General features: G+C 40.7%; 1 protein-coding gene across 3 annotated transcripts in view; it reads left to right on the top strand.

Annotated features, from left to right (window-relative positions):
• FER (FER tyrosine kinase) overlaps window positions 1-22,811 on the top strand; it is a 162,685-nt gene that overhangs the window by 5,508 nt on the left and 134,366 nt on the right. For all 3 annotated transcript variants that reach the window (XM_062513104.1, XM_062513103.1, XM_062513105.1), the window contains exons 3-4: window positions 17,974-18,232; window positions 21,959-22,132. In XM_062513104.1, coding sequence (XP_062369088.1) covers window positions 18,026-18,232; window positions 21,959-22,132 — 381 coding nt within the window. In that variant the 5' untranslated portion in view covers window positions 17,974-18,025. The remainder of the gene's footprint in view (window positions 1-17,973; window positions 18,233-21,958; window positions 22,133-22,811) is intronic.

The raw sequence follows: 22,811 nt of genomic DNA, 5'->3' as shown, positions 1-22,811 counted from the left end.
TCCGTGCTGCATGCTGTCTGGCTCTGCTTCTCTGAAGCCGGGTGGTACTCTCTAAAAGGAAGCCAACCCATAGCTGATGGGACTTTTCTCCAGGCTCTGGAGCCAAGTCCAGGATAAAGCCACAATATAGAAACTCATTGCAGCAGATCTGTGCCCTTTGCAGAGTAATCTTCAGCAGGTGTCCTGTCCCTGTATGCCTTGTGCCTCAAGGCTTCATGTTTCCAGGAAGCATGCAGTGCATACTCTGTGCAAAAAAATCAGTCCAATGGGTTGTGATATGGTGATTTCTTGTGCTCTAGTATTTCCGCACCAAGGTCACCCAATCCAGGCTTGAGGAGCCTAAATGGGGGTGTAGGGATTAGTGGTGTGGGTGTGGTCAGTCTGCTTTTGAGGGGGGGAGCTGCCGTTTCCAAATCTCTGATTAAGCAGATGGTTGTCAATGTTTGACCATTTCAGTAGCGTGGCATGTGTCCCTCTACAGAATTTTTCTCAGATTAAGTTGGGATTTCAGGTTTAGAGATGCAGTCAGATTCCCTTCAGCTGTCTCAGAGTACAGTAAGGCAAGAATTCTGAGGGAACTAAATAAATATAATTGTCTATAGCACTACATTATTGTCATCTCTAACTTGTTTCTGAATGATGCTATGTTGTGAAGAATATTGTCCTCTTAAATAAAATATTGGCTGCCTGGTATAATTTCTGGAAAGAATAGTTTTGAGAGGCAGAAGGAAAGACTGCATATGAAATAATCTATTGCAATAAAGATCAGATAGTTGAATCTTATTTATGCAAATAAATTTCCATGTGAGGAGTCTGAGCATGCACATGTACTTCAGGACCACTTGTTGAGACACCTGGAAGATTATACCTCTACCACTTTTACCTGTTTGTAATAGCATCCATTAATTAAAGCTCATACTTTTCTAATGAGAATAATATCCCTCAGAAGGAGTGTTTTTTGTAACTAGGATGGATGATGATACCCAAACAAAACTGACTGGAACTAAGAAAAGAGTAGATAGGTTTCATCATATATTTTGGTATATATATGTAGAAAGTATGTATTAAAATTTGTTATGCTCTTAAAGCTTGTAAGAAGGTACAAATGCATAACTCTGTCATCTGCATTTCTGGTGAGAGCAACTGCATCCCATTTAACACAGAGAGTTATGATATCTTTTAATATATGGAGCATGGGAAGGAGCAGTCATTCAGTTCAGGAACAGTAAATAAAGGCTTGAGACAATACCTTTCACTGAACCACATGATATTTTATGCTTCCTGCAGTGCCAACAGCCTGGAATATCATCAGTTGGAAAGAGACAGAACTCTCTCATGGACCTGTGGTCCTCAAGGCCAGTATTTTCTGTACAAAATACTATGTAATCAAACTACATTAAATGTGGTACTGATGCCTAGAGAGGCTACCTAGAACAGAGGCTAGACAGTGTTAAAGGAATAAAGTAAGTATTTTTTAAAAGGCCTTCAAAGGATACACAGTGTAGCTACACTGTAGCTACACCTGAGATGGACTTTGAGTCAGGAGTTTTGACACTTTTATATGTTTTGGCCCATTTACATATTGGGGTTAATTGTCCAATTACAGCTCCAGGTTATGAAGTTCCATCCTCCCAGATTTTTCTCCTCAATTCCCTGTTTGCACTTTTTGGGCCTGTAGCTGCAATGGTGTCCTTTGTTCTCAGACTGGAAAAGGATTGTTTTTTCTAACTAAACCTTGAAGAGAACTTGATAATGCTTTATACGAAGTTCAGAGTCACACACCAATGCAGTATGGAATCTGAAAAAAATAAAAGCTAGAACTTTAGGTACCAGAATGATGATGTCAAGGAAATAAGTGACCTTGAGAAGACTGAATGAACAGTGAGTTAACTAAGTAGAAGGTTTCATGAACCAGAAGGATGTAATTAGTTTAATGAAGAAGGAAAGAAGAACAAACATCCTGATTGCTCTTTCAGTTTCTTTCCCAAGAGCAGTAAATACTTGGAACTAGATTATGTTTCTCCAGAGGAGATCACTGTTGTCATATATTACGGACTAATGTTAGATTTGTTATCCAGTTGTTTTGTCTGAAGTGAGACGTTATGGCTGATACTGCCATAGGAAGAAATTAAATGCCTCTAGACTTTTTAGGGTATTTGACATCCTGTAGATTTCTCTTTTTCTATGGCTGTTCTTAAATCTTGAGAGCTAAGACAGTGCTAATGGGAGAGGCTTCTAGTAATATTCTGGATTTGTAAGTTGAAATGTGCAGTGGCAGCAGCCAGATGAATTTTGGTATCTGAACTCTTCAGGAGGAGTCTTAGGTGTAGCTTTGTGATGATGAGAGACACTCAGTAGGAGAATTCTTCGGTCCGGTTTCCCCGAAGAAATACTTATATAGGCCGCCTTGGTAGTGAGGGTTTGCATGTTGATGTTACATGTATTCATTCCGACTTGCCATGTACTTAATCTCGAGACAGATGGATATCCAAATGTGGAATGCTACTTTCAGAGGTCTGGGGTCTTTTTCCAAATAAGGAAGACTGCTTCCTACCATCAGACTAAAGAATTTGGTATCGAATTGAAACCTAAATACCTAAAAGAAATTAGCAAAGAAATAAGTTAACAGTGCTTAGAATAACTCTTCAGTCAAGATGTTTACTACAGGTACTTTTTAATTTCGGTGTTGACTTTTTCTGGACATTGTTTCTATATTTACTAGTCATCTATGATGGGAAATCGTTTGAAAATGCAACAGTTTAATTTTCTTTAGCTGCTCTTTTTTTGCTCAGAAGTTTCTTTAATACGCTATGTAATACACCTTTTAAGTGAGTGTGAGTCGCTGATGTTTTTTTTATTGTTTTCAATTTATGGCAATTTTTTGGACATTTTAACATAATTTATTTCTTTGTAATTCTGGAACAATCTTTCTCTTTAGCTGATAGAATCAGTTAGCAGGGCTGGAGATGCACAGTACCTGCCCTGTGATAGTCACTTTTAGCAGCCTTACCCTGCTCAATTATTTGTTTTTTGGGATCTAGTGTGGAGATACATATTGCAACACTACAGAATTGAGAGTTCAGTGATAATTTGTTGGTCAGGAACTTCTCTATTGAGGACATGTTTTTTTCTTTGCCTTGCCTTGAGTCCTGGAGCTGAATTCAGGGAAAGTGTAATTCTTGAAAAAATAGAGGAAGGAAAGCTTTTCTTTTCTTTTACACACATGAAAGGTAACAAGAAGCAATGTGTGTTTACATTTGAAAGCAAAAGAAGGATGTGTGGCTTATTTTGTCACTTTTTCAGAGTTAACAAAACAACAGAAGAGTCTTGAAGCATTAGTGATGGGATGTGACTTGTCTCAGCTAGACTAGCTCCTTTTTTCCTAACCTCTGTCTACCTTGATCTTTTTTTTTCTTCCTGGTGAGTCTTGCTGTTTAGCTGTGACTGTGAGGTAGAAACTTCTACAGGGTGGAAACAAAACTGGTTGAGTAACTGCACCTAAAAAGCACTTACTGCATGGTTCACTGCCAAACATCAGCTCTACCCTTTGCCTGTTCTTTCACAGAGGGTCTGAGGTGATAAAGAACATGCTGAGCAAGTTACCAAGCCATAGGAAGTAGTGAACAGCTGAAGGTGTGGTGGAGAATGAGACTACTGTTTAGAATAATCTTGGCAAATGGGAGATGTCATCTGGAACAAAGCAGGGGTCTGTGAATATGAAAGCTCAACGGTTGTCTGTAGGCTGGACAGAATGAATATGTGGTGGGGGAAGATGAAGTTCTATGGAAAAAGATAATGAATTCTTTGGAAAATGAATAAATAAGGATATATTATCAAGTTATTAGGAAGAGGGTAAGCACTTGAGTAAGGAGCTTAAAAGCTATTTGAACTAATCTCTCTGTTCTTGTTAGAGTTGGTTGATCCTACTGTGCCCCCCTGTTTCAGCTTCTGGCTTCTTATGTGAGATGGAGCCTAATTGTGGGGTGTTTAGAGGATAGCAGTGGTTTAGAAAATGGTTTAAAATGAAAGATTGAAAAGATTAGAATTGTGTTTTCTGATTCTGGGCAGAGAATCTGGGAGCTGTGTCTGGACTTTTATTTGTTTTGCTTTTTTTTTTTTTTGGACTGCTGATAAGTGTAAATTCTATTCTTTGATGGAGCCCACTGCTTCTTATTTGCTTTTATTTTTAATAACATCACAGCTGCAGGAAGAACTGCTAATGAAAAATGTGGTCTTCCTACAGGTGCAGGGATAGGAGAATGAGAGTGCACTGTGTGAGGATGTTTGTACATGACCAAGTAAAATTCATATAGCGCAGTACTTGCTACTGTCAGATAAGAACAGTCTGTTGGCACAAATGTAGAGTAATAGTTCCTGTTCTGCTTTTACAGTTTAGAGTCATCTTGAGATGGAACTCTTGCTGTTCTACAGATCTGTTGTTTTAATTAATTTTTATAATAATCTTGTACTTCTTTGTCTCAGAAATGTCTTTCGGCATTGAATTATCTTGTTTAATTATTTACCGGGCAAAGGAGGACATGAGAATAAGTTTTTTTAAAATTTCATTGATGTTCTCAACTTCTTGAAAACACTTTGGGCATCTGACATATCACTTTTTGCTAAAATGATTTTTTCTTTTTGTGTGCTTTGATCTTACACTTGTCATTCTTACCTGTTTTGTGAGCTAAAAATTCTCCTTTCTCTGTGTGTAAGCCGCTCTGTGCTATGATCAATATTATCTATGGGTTTTTTTTGGTGTTTTATGTTTTTCATGTAATAGAAGAACTTGAACGTACAGGAATGCCACTAATGCATCAGCAGTCTAAGAACATGTTTTCCCTTCCCTTCATTAAAAAATAGTCTAATATCCTGGATGGTTTCTAACCTGACTGCTTGAAAGCACTGAACAAGTGTTTCTGAAGGCTGTGTTCAAAGACAACAACTTTTTCTGGTACTGTTATTAAATAACTCCTACCAGTGTATTATATTGCATTTTATATGTGACTTCATCTGTTGTTTTCTGTCCTTCCTGCTCAGTGTTCTGAGTTTCTGCAAGTTTTGTAATGACTTGTGGGTTTTGATTAATTACAATAATTCTGTATAAAGCACAGATGCCTCTGTGGTGATGTATAGGCAGGTAACCATTCTGAAGAGCTGCCGAAGTCCTGGCACAGATTAATTATGGTGAGGCTTCTGAGCTCTGTCCCCTGTCAGTCTTTGTTCTTTAAGTCTTACCCTGCAAGGTCTTTAGTTCTCTAGTAGCTTCCTATCAGAAACATCAGCAGAAATTTCCCACTTCCAGCACTTTTCGCATAGGATCCTTGATGCCTTCACAGAACTCTTCAAATTGTGAAGCATGATTTTGTTCTACAAAAGCTGCATTTATTTTCTTTTGAATTATACTAGTCTACAGATTCTTAGGCATGGTTTCAACCACCTTGTGCAGTATCAGAGTCAGACGGTGTGGTGCTTCTTCTGATTGTCTTGTCACATCTGAAAAAATTGTGATTTATTTTTCAATCTTGATTCTTCTTTGCTTGGCTCACCTTAAACCTAAGTTTTTGCAGAATTAATAATTTGGAAATTTGATAGCTGATATTTCAATGCTTTGGCTCAATAGCATCTGACTGGTGAATTTTTGCTATTGATTTGATATTTTTAATTGCTTCTCAGATGCGTTATTTTTAGAAAATGCCTTATATATCCTAAATCTGAAGAGTATCTGATTTGGTGATTGGCCTTAACTGTCTTGGTAGTAATTTCAGAAAACAACGGGTCATCTAGGTTTTCTGTTCAGTCTTTATCTTATCATAAATTTGTCTTTTATATCTTCATTAGCTAGTGGATTATTGAATTGAGGTAGCAAGATGTTTGTAACTGTCAGATTCTGCTATGTTTGAGCCCAGAAATAGCAGTGGAAGTTCTGTGAGATTTTATTGTCCTGTGACAGATGGCTGTGCAATTCATTGGAAGGCCTTTATTATGCTTCCATGTACTAGCTAGTGTATGCCTATCAATTAAACACGCATTGGTCTTGCATTGACAGCTTTAAATTCTGCTAATGACCTGTGTGATGAAAAAAATGCACATTGGTAAACCAACAATAGTAACTGGAATTCTAAAGAAAAATTTGGTTTGCATTTAATTTTCATACTGACAAACAAAATTCTGCACTCTAAAATGTGTGATAGGGTAGTTATTTAAAAAGAAAAAATAGAAGAAAAGTTGTGTCCATTGCTTGTGTTCAGGGAACAGAAGATAGAACTTTTTTGTGTTCAAGTGGCTCCAATCTGTTGTTTCATTTTATAAATGGAATTTTTTTAACGGCTTCATTTTAACACATGCAGTTCTTAACATCTGCTTGAAACTTGAATGTGCCCAGGTGCTGGTGGTGATGTTTGTTCCTCTTTCACAAGTCCCCTTTGAATGGAGACTAGGACTTGTGCTCCTGTCCAGTGACAGGAATCAAATCTGGTTTGTGTATGTGTTGGAAAGACTGGAGGCAAATTTAATGTGTCCCTGGTTGCACCTTTTTTGCTAGTGGAGACTTTCCCTTGGGCTTTGCAACTTTGGAACAAATGATTTTATGTCTGTTTTTTACAAATGTGATGAATTTTATAACACTTGCAACCTCCTGCACTTTTTTTCCCCCTTTCATATCTGCTTGCATAGCTGCTGTTCCTTTGCAGTGCCTGAATCCTAGAATCACTTAGTCTTTTCTTTTTTTGGTCATGGAGAATAGAAGTTTGATATTTGTATAAGGCAGTTCTTTGTTTCTTGTATGTCACTAAGTAGCCAGAAAGGAATACTAAATACTGTCTTCTTGAATGTGAATTAAGACTTTCCCTTCGGGAGATTTTATGAATGTGTCTGTGATCACTGCTTTGCTTTAAATAATGGAGATTTTGGAAAAGAATTTGTTTTCTTTACCCCTACACACTGTGTCTTTCTTTCAGTTTTGCTTTATGTGTTTTTTTCCTATGAGGGCATTGCTAAACTGTTATGGAATGTCTCATCTGAAGCTGGACATTCTAGCGTGAGTGAATACTTATATTATGAGTCCACATGTAGAGATTATACAGTATACCTTGCACTTGTAAGTTGTGTGTGAAGCTTGTTCCTTACCATTTTTAAAATTCAGTATTTTTTTTTCTTAATATAAATCCTCAAAACTGTTCTGTGTCAGTTTGCTTCACCTAAACTGCAGTCTAGAATTGCAACTTGAAATTTTGGTCCTGCTAGTCTAACTAACTAACTTCCTGACCTGTTAATTTTCTAGATATTAGATTAGTTAGAGCTAGGTAGAAATGTATGTGTCTTCAGTGGTTCCTTTCTCTTGTTGTCACTTACTTTCTTCCACTTTTATGAAACTACTAATACTAACTTGATCTTTCATATAACAAACTTTGGCCTTCCATACTTTCATTTTTCTTGTTAATGGGTTTCTGGTTTTATTTTACCAAGGGCAAGGTTTAGAAATAAATAAAATAGTCCAATTTTTCAGCTACAATACTTTTGTTATAAGAAATTCCAAGAACATAAAAAAAAATTCTGTTACAGGTGTAGAGGCAAAATTATTTCTTCACTCAAAATATGATGTGTATGAAGTGATACCATACTACTACTAGCAGTCATTTGAGAAATGTGCTCTTTTCTTTTAGTTGAACTGTCTCTATTTTTTAAAAAGAGCAGGTGGATTCTGGTAATGATCTGAAAATGCAGGGCAACTTACCTATGAGTTTTGCGATGTATTTGAAAATGCTGAGATAGTAAAAAGAAGTTTCATACATTTTTCTTTCACAGAGTCCCCAGAAAAGGAAAAAAAAAGTACATTTCAGTAGGTGAAAATCAGAGGAAGTAGCTGCTGACATAATGTTGGGGGTTGTTTTTTTTCCCTTTTCTCTCTGTGGAATTCTCCCCATTGTCATACTAAGATACCTGTCCATTCCTGGCAGGAGAAAGGGGGGAGGGGAGGGAAGAATGAAACCCCACAAGATTCAAGCAGCCAGAAGAGATGATAGGCAGTGGCTTGCCCCATTTCCCCCGCGGAGTTCAGACGAGAAGGACGATCGCCGCCTCAGCTCCATCCCTGCCATCCCAGTGCCGGGAGCCATCCTCACTGCTGTCAGACCCTGCCCTGCTGCCTTCTCACTGTAACCTGCCACCATCCAGCACTCTGCTGAGCACTGGGACCCACACCGTGAGCGGAGGGCTCTCTCCATCTCTCTCCCCCCATGGCACAGCTCTGCCATCACCCCCAGCCCTCCTGCAGCTCTGCGGGACCCGCCCGCCCCCAGCACCGGGAACTGCAGCTCAGGGAAAAGGTGCCTGCAGCCAGGAAGGGACTTGGACTGAGTTACTGTTCTGTTTGTGGGTAATTTCATAGCTGTTGTTGTTCTTGTTTGTCTTGTTAGATATACTAGTAATGAACTGTTATTCCTATTCCTGTATCTTTGCCTGAGAGCTCCCTCAATTCCAAAATTATAATAATTTGTAGGGAGGAGGGATCACGCTCTTCGTTTCAGAGGGAGGCTTTTTCCTTTCTTTAGCAAATATCTATCTTTCAAACCAGGACACATTTGGGCACCACAATGTGAGGCCCCAGGGACATAGAGAGGAAAAGGTGAAAAAGGAATAACAGTTCTTGAGTTACCTCAGTTTTTTGTTAGGTGGCATCATGTTGTCCAGCTTACCCTGCTTCAGGCTCCATGTGGTCACAGCTTTATCTCTCCCATTTACAGTCCCTTACTTGAACATGGGTCCTATAACTCAGGCTGCTGTAACTATTATCCAGTTCATTTTGTGGGTTGATAAGGTGAGGAATTCATGGATTTTTAACTTCCTCTGGAAGGCTGGTACATGGATTCAGGTCTATCACACTCTAACTGTATGTTTTTGGGGTTACTTTAATAATGGTATGTACTGTGAGGACATGACACCAGGAAAAATTTTGTCCCAACCATTTACCCAGTTTTTTGGGTCTACTCCACCAGTTTTTGAGGGGTTCAAATCTCCTCTAAATGCTGATGATATAATCCAGTGCTGATAGGTCTGTCCTATTTAGCATTCAGAGATACAGGGAGATGGACTTGAATGACAACCCTGATACGTCCCCTAGAAAATAAGGATGTTGCCCCTGAACCTGACTCTGCCCCAGAACCCACTTCAGAGAGAAACCACCCAGAGTGGGTGGGGTTTCTAGTGAAGAAGATGGGCCAGATGCTGAAGGAGTACCTTTCCCCAGCTTTTGAGAAACTCTCCCCCTGCCTTAAAGAGGGAGAACCTGATGGTGCAGCAGTGGAACCCACAAATGTTACATCTCTCCAGGTTCCAGCTGAACTGCAAGGGCACTCACAGCCAGCAGCAGTTGCCCCCATGGAAACTAGAAAGTCTAAGATGAAAACAAAGCACCTAGACAATAAGGATCAGAAAGCAGGGCCCTCACAACCCGCAGGGGAGTCAGAAGTTGAAATCATCACTGAGTCCCTGTCATGTGAAAGTCTCCATAATCTGTGTAAAGACATTGTATGACAGGGCTGTGAGGCTTTTACAACTTGGTTACTGCAGGTCTGGGACCTTATGGGTATAGGTGTGCAGCTAGATGGTACTGAGGCAAGGAATTTGGGACCCCTGACCCGGGACTCAGGTGTGGATCAGGTATTCGTAAGGGAGCCAGGTCCCCTTTCCCTCTAGGAGTGGCTTTTAATGAGTGTAAGAGAGAGGTTTGTCCATAGAGAGAGAATGCAGGAGCACCACCATAGAATGTGCTGGAAGACCCTTGAGGAGGGGATCCAACAGCTGAGAGAAGTGGCAGTACTGGAGATACTCTTTGGGAGGCGTGGACAACATGACAATGACCCCGACAAGGTCAGGTGCACAGGGCAGATGTTGTGGAATCTGGCACACCTGGGACCATCTCAATACACCACATTCATTGCAGCCATTAATGCTGACACCAACCATGAGACAGTGGGTTCTGTTGCCAATAAGCTCAGAAATTTTGAGAGTATGATGAATGGCCCAATGCAGGCTCAGGTCTCTGCTGTGATTAGGGAACTCAGAGAGGAGTTCAAGGAGGAGATGAGAGGGGTGAGGGAGGAGATGAGGAATGTCAGTGCAGCACCACTGCGAGTCACAGATCCCAGAGTTAGAGCCCAACGCCCCCCAGCTAGGGAGAGAGGATACACCCCACGAGCTGACCTGTGGTTCTTTCTGTGTGACCATGGGGAAGACATGAGGAGGTGGGATGGGAAACCCACTTCTGCCCTGGCAGCATGGGTGCGTCAACTCAGGGAGGGAAACACTAACCAAGGGAGCTCCACTAAAGTGAAGGTAGCCTCAACTTCCCATAACCAAGATGCAGGGTATTACAAAAGGGAGGATGATTTGTCAGATCCCCTTGAGGGAACCTCCAATATCTATGCCCAGGAAGGAAATAATAACCAGGGCTAAAGGGGCCCTGCCTCCAGCCAGGGAGAGGCACAGGGAAAACCGGATCTTTTGGATGGTGTGGATCTGATGGCCTGGCACATCAGAGCCACAAAAACATAGGGCATTAGTTGATACTGGTTCACAGTGCACCCTAATACCATCAGAACATGTGGGGGAAGAACCTGTTTGTATTGCTGGGGTGATGGGGGGATCACAGGAATTGACTTTGCTGGAGGCTGAGGTGAGCCTGACTGGGAAGGAGTGGCAGAAGCATCCAATTGTGACTGGCCCAGAGGCACTGTGTATTCTAGGCATAGACTTCCTCAGGAACGGCTATTACAAAGACCCAAAGAGACTCAGGTGGGCTTTTGGAATAGCTGCTGTAGAGGCAGAAGGCATTAAGCAATTGAACACCTTGCTTGGATTGTCAGAGAGCCCATCTGCAGTAGGACTCCTGAAGGTGAAGGAGCATCAGGTGCCAATTGCCACCTCGACAGTGTACCAGCGGCAGTACAGGACAAATTGAGATTCCGTGATCCCCATCCACAAGATGATCCGTGAGCTGGAGGGCCAAGGGGTGGTCAGCAAAACCCACTCACCCTTCAACAGCCCCATCTGGCCTGTGCGTAAGTCTGATGGAGAATGGAGATTGACTGTGGACTATCGTGCATTGAATGAAGTGACTCCACCGCTGAGCGCTGTCGTGCCGGACATGCTGGAACTCCAGTACGAGCTGGAGTCCAAGGCAGCAAAGTGGTACGCCACCATTGACATTGCCAATGCATTTTTCTCTATTCCTCTGGCAGCAGAGTGCAGTCTTCAGTTTGCTTTTACCGGGAGGAGCATGCAGTACACCTGGAACTGACTGCCCCAGGAGTGGAAACACAGCCCCACCATCTGCCATGGACTGATCCAGGCTGCACTGGAAAAGGGTGAAGCTCCAGAACATCTGCAATACATTGATGACATCATATTGTGTGGGAACACGGCAATGGAAGTATTTGAGAAAGGAGAGAAGATCATCCAGATTCTGCTGGGAGCCGGTTTCGCCATCAAGAGGAGCAAAGTCAAAGGTCCTGCCCAAGAGATCCAGTTCCTGGGAGTAAAGTGGCAAGACGGGCGGCGCCAGATCCCCACTGAGGTCATCAATAAGATCACCACAATGTCTCCACCAACCAACAAGAAGAAAACACAAGCTTTCCTAGGTGCCATAGGCTTTTGGAGAATGCACATTCCTGAGTACAGCCAGATCTTGAGCCCTCTCTACCTGGTCACCTGGAAGAAGAATGATTTCCACTGGGGCCCTGACCAACAGCAAGCCTTTGCCCAGATCAAGCAGGAGATCGCTCATGCTGTAGCCCTTGGCCCAGTCAGGAAGGGACCAGAGGTGAAGAATGTGCTTTACTCTGCAGCCGGGAACAAGGGCTTGTCCTGGAGCCTCTGGCAGAAGGTACCTGGTGAGACCCGAGGCCAACCTCTGGGATTCTGGAGCCGAAGTTACAGAGGGTCTGAAGCCAACTACACCCCAACAGAGAAGGAGATCTTGGCTGCTTATGAAGGAGTTCAAGCTGCCTCAGAGGTGATTGGCACAGAAGCACAGCTCCTCCTGGCACCCCGACTACCAGTGCTGGGGTGGATGTTTAAAGGGAAGGTCCCCTCTACCCACCACGCCACCGATGCCACATGGAGCAAGTAGATCGCCCTCATCACACAGCGCACCCATATCGGAAACCCAAATGGCCCTGGGATTTTGGAAATAATTACAAACTGGCCAGAAGGTGAAAACTTTGGTCTTGCTGATGAAGAGGAGCAAGGACAAGTGACCCAGGCTAACGAATCCCCACTGCTCAACCAACTGCCAGCAGACAAAACTGGCTATGCACTTTTCACTGACGGTTCCTGTCGCATCGTGGGGATGAACCGGAAGTGGAAAGCAGCCGTATGGAGCCCCACACGACAGGCTGCACAAGCTACTGAAGGAGAAGGTGGATCGAGTCAACTTGCTGAACTCAGAGCCATTCAGCTGGCCCTGGACATTGCTGAAAGAGAGAAGTGGCCAAAGCTTTACCTTTACACCGATTCATGGATGGTAGTCAATGCTCTGTGGGGTTGGTTGGAAAGATGGAAAAAGGCTAACTGGCAATGTAGGGGAAAACCAATCTGGGCTGCTGATGATTGGAAAGACATTGCCAGTCGGGTAGAGAAGCTACGCGTAAAGGTCCGTCATGTAGATGCCCATGTCCCCAAGAGTCGGGCTAATGAGGAGCACCAACACAATGAGCAAGTAGATCAGGCTGCAAGGATAGAGGTGTCACAGATAGACTTAGACTGGCAACACAAGGGAGAGTTGTTCCTGGCTCGATGGGCCCACGATGCCTCAGGTCACCAAGGCAGAGATGCTACCTATAAGTGGGCACGAGACCAAGGGGTGGATCTCACCATGGACAGCATTTCCCAGTTTATCCATGACTGTGAGACGTGTGCTGCCATCAAGCAAGCCAAGCGAGTGAAGCCCCTCTGGTATGGGGGGCGGTGGTCCAAATATAAGTATGGGGAGGCCTGGCAGATTGACTACATCACACTGCCTCAGACACGCCAAGGCAAGCGCTACGTGCTGACCATGGTGGAAGCCACCACTGGATGGTTGGAGACCTACCCTGTGCCTCATGCCACTGCCCGCAACACCATCCTGGGCCTGGAAAAGCAAGTCCTTTGGAGACATGGTACCCCTGAGAGAATTGAGTCAGACAATGGGACTCATTTCAAGAACAGCCTCATAAACACCTGGGCCAGAGAACACGGCATCGAGTGGGTGTACCACATTCCTTATCACGCACCAGCGGCTGGGAAAGTGGAGCGGTGCAATGGGCTGCTTAAAACCACCTTGAAGGCACTGGGTGGGGGGACTTTCAAGAACTGGGAGATTAATCTACCAAAGGCCACATGGTTAGTGAACACCTGAGGTTCCACTAACCGAGCAGGCCCTGCCCAGTCTGAGCCCTTGAGAATACCAGGTGGAGATAAGGTTCCAGTGGTGCACATGAGAGGTATGCTAGGAAAAACTGTTTGGTGAACTCTGCCTCCAGTCCAATCTGTGGAGTTGTTTTTGCTCAAGGACCAGGTTGTACCTGGTAGGTGATGCAAAGGGATGGAAAGACCCGATGCATACCCCAAGGAGACCTTATTATTTTAGGGTGAACTACCTATGATACTGTGCCTGTATCTGTAACTGTATGGATGTCTATAATTGGAAGATTTTAATTTGATGTAGCATGATGGTATGGGAATATTCGGGGTGGATAATGTTGGGGGTTGGTTCTCTCCCTTTTCTCTCTGTGGAATTTTCCCCATTGTCATGCTGAGATACCTGTCCATTCCTGGCAGGGGGAGGGGAGTGAAGGGGGAAACCCCACAAGATTGAAACAGCCAGAAGAGGAGATGATAGGCAGTGGCTTGCCCCATTTTGCCCGCAGAGTTCAGATGAGAAGAACTGCCACCTTTGGCCTTTGCCGCCACCCCTGCCATCCCAGCGCTGGGAGCCATCCTCACTGCTGTCAGACCCTGCCCTGCTGCCTTCTCGCTGTAACCTGCCACCATCCAGCACTCTGCTGAGCACCAGGACCGACACCATGAGCAGAGGGCTCTCTCCATCTCTCTCTCTCCCCCTGGGACAGCTCTGCCATCACCCCCAGCCCTCCTGCAGCTCTGCAGGACCCGCCCGCCCCCAGCACAGGGAACTGCAGCTCAGGGAAAAGGTGCCTGCAGCCAGAAAGGGACTGGGACTGAGTTACTGTTCTGTTTGTGGCTAATTTCATAGCTGCTGTTGTTTTTGTTTGTTTGTCTTGTTAGATATATTAGTAAACAACTGTTATTCCTATTCCTGTATCTTTGCCTGAGAGCTCCCTCAATTCCAAAATTACAATAATTTGTAGGGAGGAGGGATCACACTCTTCATTTCAGAGGGAGGCTTTTGCCTTTCTTTAGCAAATACCTGTCTTTCAAACGAGGACATGTAGGAAAACTCTTCTTAAAGGACCTTTCTGAAGGAAAACTTTTTAAGATACGTGAGCTAAGGTATGCTTTGCAGAAAAGCCTTCCTGAAAATTAGCTGCTTGCTTTGCTTTGAGTGAACCAGTATTTCAAAGCAGCTTTAAAATAATCTAGGGGTAACCTGTATTAGCACTACAGGTATTTACTGTTCGTAAAAGCTCTGCAGAAGGATTGGCTTTGCTAGTTTATGTTTTATACATCATATCTATGCATACAGAAATGATCTTAGGAGTATGTGATTAGTGTAAACAGATGGAAGGTAATGCATGTGTTTTGTGTTTCATGGTCTTGTGCATTCCAGTACATCCTGTACTAACAGGAATGTCAATTGTTTGACTCTCTAATTTTTGTTTAAGGTATGGATGGAGTGCTAAGAATAACTTATTTCATTATTTTAATTCAACATAACTACTGTAAACCTCAGATTGGGGAAACTGAGAAGTACTGTCTAACAAATACATAATCTATTGTAAAAATGCTTTAAGTTTAGCACATAAGCCTTGATTTTGAGGATTTGTCTCCTGAATCCAAATCCTCTTTATTTTCTGATTTTGACATATTTTTAATGTTTGTGGAAAGTGTTTGCAAAGTAGAAGACATTTTGTATTCTCTGTGATTTGTAGCCCACACAGATTTAGGAGTAATCTAAATTCATAGAGAACATGTGAAGAGTGAGAGAATCTAGATTTGTGACGTGTTTTCCTATTCTGAATTTAACCGGGGGCCAGGTGTACTCTCTGGGTTTGTGGTTTTTTAGTTGCCTACTTTGTCATTGGTACTCTGAAACTACAAGTTCCAAGTGATGCGTGTAGATCCATCATTATTTTAAGATTATCAGTCACATCCTTGGATATGATTGACTGCAGTATGTAGCCGAAGGCACCAGCTGTTTTAAGCATAGGAGAGCATCTTACACAAGTTGTGCGTTGTATGTACTCTGTTCTTCCTTGCTATTTGATTTCAGTCAGTCTCTGACAGAGCATGGCTACTTTCATGTGTCGCAGACAGATTGCAATCTTTAAATTAAATGTTCATTGGTTGTGGAGACTGCCTTCTTCAGAGTTGCTGCTGGAATCCAGGATCATGACTAGCTGGAATACTGGCTGTATTTCCTTAGGGGAGCATTACAATATTGAAGGATTGTCTGACTACCATTGAAGTTCCTCACTGTTAGGCTGACAGAATTTAAGATTGATTTGTTTGGAATTGAACTGCACCACTGAGTTGGTGGTTGAGAGGAATTTTAAATTGTCTTTTGTAACTTTACTTAAAGTTAGTACAGTTTGAGATCTGGTTGCTCATTCACATTAAAAAAATCTGATTACTGCTTTGTGAAGAGCGACTTAGCAGGCTGAAGTGAGATAATGTTACATCTTTTGTTCTATTGATTTTTGTAATCTTACCACACCTTTCAAAGTCACTAGAAGCAGACTGAAGTATCTCATGCTGAGAATAATTCCTCCTTCCCTTGCCATACTGCCTCTCAGTAAAAAACAGAGGCAAGGCTAAAAGCAAGCAAGCCATTACTTTACTCATAACATAAGGCAAAACTTCACTGTGAGATTCAATTCCCATCTCTTCTAAATCTGGATGTAAGAAAAAAAGGATACTATCTTTTTTCATGGCTATTGTGCTAGGAGAGTTAGCTAATGTGCTAAAATGGGGTAGGAGAAGAATTAAAAATCATAAAAGTGGATCTAGATCTAAAGGGCATCAAATTCACTAGTGCAGCTTTAGTCATGTCAGGGGCTTTAAGGTTGTTTTCTTTGGTTCGTGTTGATAAAATGTTTGTGGTCCTGCAAGAGTATTCCTGAATTTTAACTGTGGAGGTATTTTTGTTAATGCTACTAATAATGACATAGTTCATAAATACAGCCAACATAAACTATTTACTGTTGCTGTGTATGATTGAATTCTAGCCATCAGGAATAATTGTAACTGAAATATACAACTTGAAATTAAAGAGCTTATGAAAGGTTACAGGTTCAAAGTTACTCATACAGCCTTGACTTTTCTGTATTGTGCAGATACATAGTAATGTGGCACTGTTCTAGTTTTCTTTATGGGATCTTTGTTTTGTTCCGTAGCATGGTTTTGTGTTCCTAAGAATAAACACATAGGACATGAGGCTTATTTCAGGGGCTGCTTGAGGTTCTGATTTGCAGAATCATCAGAAATCTTGTGCAGTTACTGAAGCTGGTAACATACTTATTTTTTTCTGAATACCTAACTTGCTAAAAATGCTAGGCACTCCTAAAAAGTCTGTGTTCAAGCCTTGTACATACTGGTATGAGCTGCCACAGTGTTGACATTGGTTTATATGTCTCATTTCTTAACATAAAACAAGAATATTAGTCCCTCTTCTCTCAATGGACTGCTAGGAAGATACATTTGTTAATGTTTGCAGAACACTGCTAATTTAAGTGATATGTGCGAAGCCTGTGAATAAATTGGCATTTCTGTGTTAAAAAGAGCCAAGACTTTGCTGTAGTGCAGGAATTAGTGAATTGGCTGTGGCTGCACTGCAGTCTAGAGTTAAGGGTTGCAGTTCATATAAGTTTTATCTTACCTGGTTGAAGCTGGTTAGTATGAGAACAGGTAGTTGGTGTGTACACAGAAAAGAGGGTTCAGCCCTCATTACAAAACCTTGTGCAAGAGTGTGTAGGAATTACTTCTTTGTGTGGTTTCAGCTCTTCTACAATGTGGCTGTGTGTTTATCAGCATCAGACACAGCTATTTCAGAGCTAACTCTAGCAATGTGTCTTTGACCTTTGGTTCTTCTACAGGATTTCATAAGGCATCATATCTTATCTGTTTATCAATCTTACTTTATGTCAATTTAGTACAGTAAGTCTGGACTGTCCTCGGGTAAAATGGTGAGAACTAAAGAGCTCTGACTCAAAGTGTGTGGTTGGATGGGAAACCTGCTTTGGGATATTTTCTGGTTTTTGGGAGGCTGAGTTTGCAGGTTTAATGGCTGGTTAACGTTTGGTTTAGGAGCAAACTAGTTGCTAAGAAGTTATCTTGCAGATGCAGTGCCTGAGAGCTGGTGTTTTATTTGGATTTTTATGTGCTCTTAGGACAGTAAACATGAGAAACAAATGTTTCAGGTCACCAGGAGTAGAAAAGTGTAGTTGGCAACTTCTCTGGAGATCCTGTTAGCTCTACTTTTTTGGTTAAGTATGTAGATTGGTTTTCTGCTTTTGTCATAGAGGCTGTTATGTTTTCTTTCATACTGTATTTTAAATTTGGGAAGGGCATTTTTTCAGAAATGGAAGTTGGAGAGCAGTTCTAAGCTGAAATCTTTTCCAGTCAGAGTCTGGTGTTCAAAACAGTGCTCTGAGCCTGCTTTCAGTTTATACTGAGGAGGTAAATGTATGTAGTTAATCTTATGATTAGGTTATTTCAGAGTTCAGGCATCAATAGTTGCTCTTTGTCCCACCAGAAGTTTTTCTTTTGATAATTGTCTCACCAGTCTTATTCTCCTTTCAGATGTGGTGAAGAGCCTGCATTTTCCCCTGTGTGGTATATAGTGCCTTAAAAAATGGGGTTTGGAGGTGACCTGAAGTATTCTCATGATGCTTTATTAAAACTGCAAGACTGGGAACTACGACTGCTGGAAACAGTGAAGAAATTTATGGTAATGAGAGTAAAAAGTGATAAAGAATATGCATCCACTTTACAGAATCTTTGTAACCAAGTAGATAAAGAGAGCGCTTGTCAATTGGATTATATCAGCAATGTGTCCAAGGTAAGACTGCAGTATTTTGAATTTGGAATATCCTTGGGTTCTGTGTTTATGTTTGTTATTTTGGTTTGAGTTGGATTCCTATCCATTCAGTTTCTTGAGAGTTAATGTTGCCAAAGTGGTTAAAATGGCTTCTTTTAGTTTCTCAGTGAAATATGCAGAAGTTGAGCTCTAGTCTTGCTTTGAAAAAATTAATGAGAATCAATCCCAATTTTAGAAATTCAGTGTTTTACATAAATAGGTTGAGGCTGCTACTTTGTTTAGTGCTTTGAAAATCAAGTATGCTATAGTAAGCTTTTCTTTTAAGATGGGAGCTATGGTTTATGTTATATAGAATATAACATGTTTATGTTATATTTTATTTATTGTTTGTTGTTTATGTTATATAGAATTTGTGACAGAAATAGAAAAATGCCAGAAAACCAAGGCAAAACCTAGAATTCCAGCTGTTAACGCACACTGGAGCACGTGTTGTAAGAGCAAAACATTAATAGGAGGTTGTTTCTTGTAATTGTGAGGTTATTTTGTATTCTGTTTAAAATAACTGTGCTGAGTTTTTAAAAGGCAAGATTGTTTGTTCTCCAAATTACTTGTTTTCAGATTTAGAGCAAGTCCAAGTAAATGTAATAATGAAGCAAAATTCCTTTATCACCTGTTTGAAAGTTTTACTCTGGACCTGGATTCTCTACTGACAAGAGAAGACTGTTCTATTTTGATGGCTTATTCAGGTCTTGGCCTTTGTTCTATAGCAGTGGTTACACAGTGCCTTCAGTCTGGTGTGACTCCTCATTTTCTCTCCCCATGGAAACACCCTTTCTGGGCCAGGTTAAATTTTAGACAAAGCAGTTTTTAATGTTGTGGGTTTATGGTGTGGCTGCTTGGACAGTGGCTGTGATGTAGCATTAGGAACAGGACTGCTCCTTGTGCAGCAGGATGGATGTATACAGGGTTAAAGTGGCTGTGTGGGACTTGGAAGCTGTGCTGCTGTAGCTGACCTGCTTCAGCACTGTGCAGTGTTTATATATAATATGTTCTGTTGTTGCTTCCCTCCCCTATAATAATTCTTGCCTTGTAAATTGAAATACTGTCCTTTTTTTCATTGGCCCAGAGTATTTAGCAATATAAGGTATAAACAGCCACACTTTCACGTAGGTATCTCAGTCTAGGAACAGTTCATATTAATAACATGAGCACTTCCTGTGAGCAGATAAATTAAAAATCTGGAGATCTGACTTAAGCCATTCTTAAGTTCTTTTTGGCTTGGAAAGAGGCATGCATGTCACATTTGAAGTCTTGTTTTGAACAGAAGCATTCAAGTTGTCCATCAGCATAATTTTCATTCCCTTTTTTTTTTCCTAAGGAGGTGTAATTTTTCACTAAGTCACATCTCTGATTTCTACTTCCTTTATATAACAACAAAAATATTCATGTGGACTGGCAGATCTTTTGTATGAGATTGCCTTAAAATTTCACTGACACCTTGGATTTTGAAGTTGTGTAGTCACATGTTATCTTACTGCTTTTGGCAGTTAAAAACCTGAATTATTGATTAATTTACTAATCTCAATCTAATTTATTTTACTCTTTTGTGATAATTTTTTTCTCTCTTCCTGACATTTTACAGAACCAAAGAATGATGCAAATATTACGGGACATGAATCTAGTTTCTTACATTTTCTAAGTTATAAAATGTCTGTATTTGGTATTGTGGTATTATTTGACATTTTGTGGCATTAAATCCCAATAGCAGGCTATTTAGTTTTTCATGGGTTTTATTTGTTTGATTTTGTTATTGTGGTTGTTTGGTTTTTTTTTGATCTCTAAGCGTGAGCACTTAGAAATGGTGTTTGGGAAAACCACTCTTCTGGTTTTTTTCATGTGGAGACAACAAACTTGCTGGAAGACATGGTAGCAGCAACTGGTAAAGCTAGAAAAGAGGTGTTTTTAAGAGCTTTCAGATTGCTTATGTGTATATGTCTGAAAAATGGTGTTAAACCAAACAAACCAAACAATAATGTATTTTATTGCATTTGTTGGATTTGTGATCATTTTTTGTGGCTTTACCTTTTCTCCTTCTCCACACAGCTCTTGTGTCCCATTTAAATCTCGATTACTGAAGCTTTACCTTCTCATAATTTAAAATTTAAAATAATAAAATATAATCATAAAAAGCACAGAAATCCTGCTTTACTGCTATTTCCTTATGGAAACATCACTTTCATATTTTCCTGATGGAAAGAGTGATGTGAAGAACAGGGAAATATGCAATTTTTTTTTTTTTTAATAGGAAGGGAAGTAATTGCTATGTTTCTGGCTTATTTAAGCTGATTTGGTGAATTTTAAACTAAGCATTTCCTTAGAATACATGTACTGTTTTTTGGTGTGATTTTTCAGGATTAAAACAGTTGTCTCATCAGTAATAAATCAGCCTTGTGGAAAATGGATGACTCTGACTACATTTTCACCTCTGAGAACACTTTTATGAACTCTTCTGTAACCACAATGCCCACTCTTCTCACACAGGTGTTCAGTGCTCTTTTATCCTATGCAGCTTTGCAGTGTGACTTCTGAAATGGTATCCAGCTGTAGCAGGGAAGCTTTAAGCCTTGACATTTTGTGACACCACAGTTTAAGCAGTCTAGATTGCTCTGTGCCAAGCTGTGGGATAGTTATAAGCTGGAGGAAATGTTAAAGATAGTCAGATATATTGGAGAGTCCAATTGTCTTTTGTTTTGTTCTCTAGAATACAGTTTCTAGAATCCATCATTGTCATGTAGAGATGGAAGTATTTGGTAAATATGTTTGTATACAGGATATAAAGAAGCCCCATACCTAACAAACAAATTAATTTTCTAAAGATTTTATCTCGGGCTGATTTTTGTTTTAGTAAGAGTAAGATAAATGCCAATATCATATGCTAGCTGCCTTTGAAACCTTGTAATTGTGTAGCATGTAGCCACTCTGAAATCTTAGCTATAGCACAGCATTCATTGTCAGGAAGTTATCTTTAAGAAATCCAGTGTGTGATATCAATCTTGAGGGTAACCAAGGCTTTTATTTGAAGTTTAATTTCACATTTGTGTCTGTGATATCTGTAGATGTGTATCTGTGTTTGAAGCCACACACAACACATTAAGCTGTCCTGAAAACTGACAGAGTGTCCAAGGAAGCTATTAAAGCTTAAAGGGTACAGAAGGATACTGGGTTACAGTGTCAGATGAATATTGTGTCTGTTTGTGCTTTGGTTCTGGTGGTCTGACTGATGCTGCTGTGTGAAGCAGCTGATGTAATGGTGTCCTCTTAAACCACCACCCCTCAAATGGGTATTGCTGTCAGGTATTCAGACAAAGGTGGAAGTCAGCTTGGGCAGAACAACTGTGGGGGGAAACTAGAGGACAGAGGAGGTAGGAGAATGGTTCTCAGGGGTGTTTGGGGTATATTTAAAAAAAATAAGGCTTTCTTTGGTGTTCAGAAATACTAGGACAGTGCTGAAGGGTGAGCATTCAATGCTGTATTTTTGTCTCTGGTGCTTTTTTATGATTTTATGAGTAAGATTGAGACATCATTTTGCTGTTATAGGAGAATCTCAAATGCATTTGGGTAAGCTTAAAATTAGTTCTTTCACTGAATTTTTTTAAACAATGACGTAACTTTTCTCACGATTTCTTATTTTTTGGTTGTTCATGAGCTGAAATAACTAAGTGCATTTCTGTTCTGACTTTTTTATAGTCTTGGCTGCTTGTGGTACAGCAAACAGAACAGCTGAGCAAAATAATGAAGACACATGCAGAGGATCTTAATTCTGGGCCCTTGCACAGACTTACAATGATGATCAAAGATAAGCAGCAAGTTAAGAAGAGTTTTGTAGGTGTTCATCAACAAATTGAAGCAGAGATGTACAAGGTATTCTGTTCTTCTGTGCTTGATAAATGGCTTACAATTCTCTATGTTTAATAATATTAAGAGTGGATTTTTTTGGTTTTTGTTCATGCTGTGGTAAAAGTGTAGTGGGTGATATGTAGAATGCTTAGTTTAAATTTTAATAATTTTCTACACAGATGTTCTTTCCTGCTAGCTGGCAAGGCAAAGATGAAAAAGTTTCTTCCATATGAATTTCCATGGACAGATAACACTGGAAATGCTCTTCTAGTAGAAAATAATTGTTGTGTGACACTTTTCTATTCCATCTCTTTTCCCATTCTAATTCTACTCTAGACATTCATGGGACCAGGGGCACTGTATGTAAACTTTTGTTAATGAGTGCTCTTAGCAGTCCAGACTCTTTTAGGTTGATTATTTCATGCCTGGTTGCTGTTTCTTAGTCATGTATATGAAGTGTAATGTCTAAAAATTCTGGGTTTTTTTAGGTGCTAAAGAAATTCCTACCTATGCATGGGACATTTTAAGCCAGTATGATTTGTTAAGCATCTTTTTGGTGGTTTTTTTTGCCTTGTAATTGAAATAGAATATTGTTGATGTTTGCCTGGATTTTCTAAATGTATTTTTAACTACATTGATGTGAATGGTGATTTGTGTCTTATTTAATTCCTTGCATTTATTGATTTTGATTTTGCAGCATGTA

The sequence above is a fragment of the Cinclus cinclus genome, chromosome Z (genome assembly GCF_963662255.1).
Source record: "Cinclus cinclus chromosome Z, bCinCin1.1, whole genome shotgun sequence".
In the NCBI taxonomy this organism is placed as follows: Eukaryota; Metazoa; Chordata; class Aves; order Passeriformes; family Cinclidae; genus Cinclus; species Cinclus cinclus.
The sequence above is the reverse complement of the archived record's forward strand: the minus strand, read 5'-3'. Positions and strand labels throughout refer to the sequence as shown.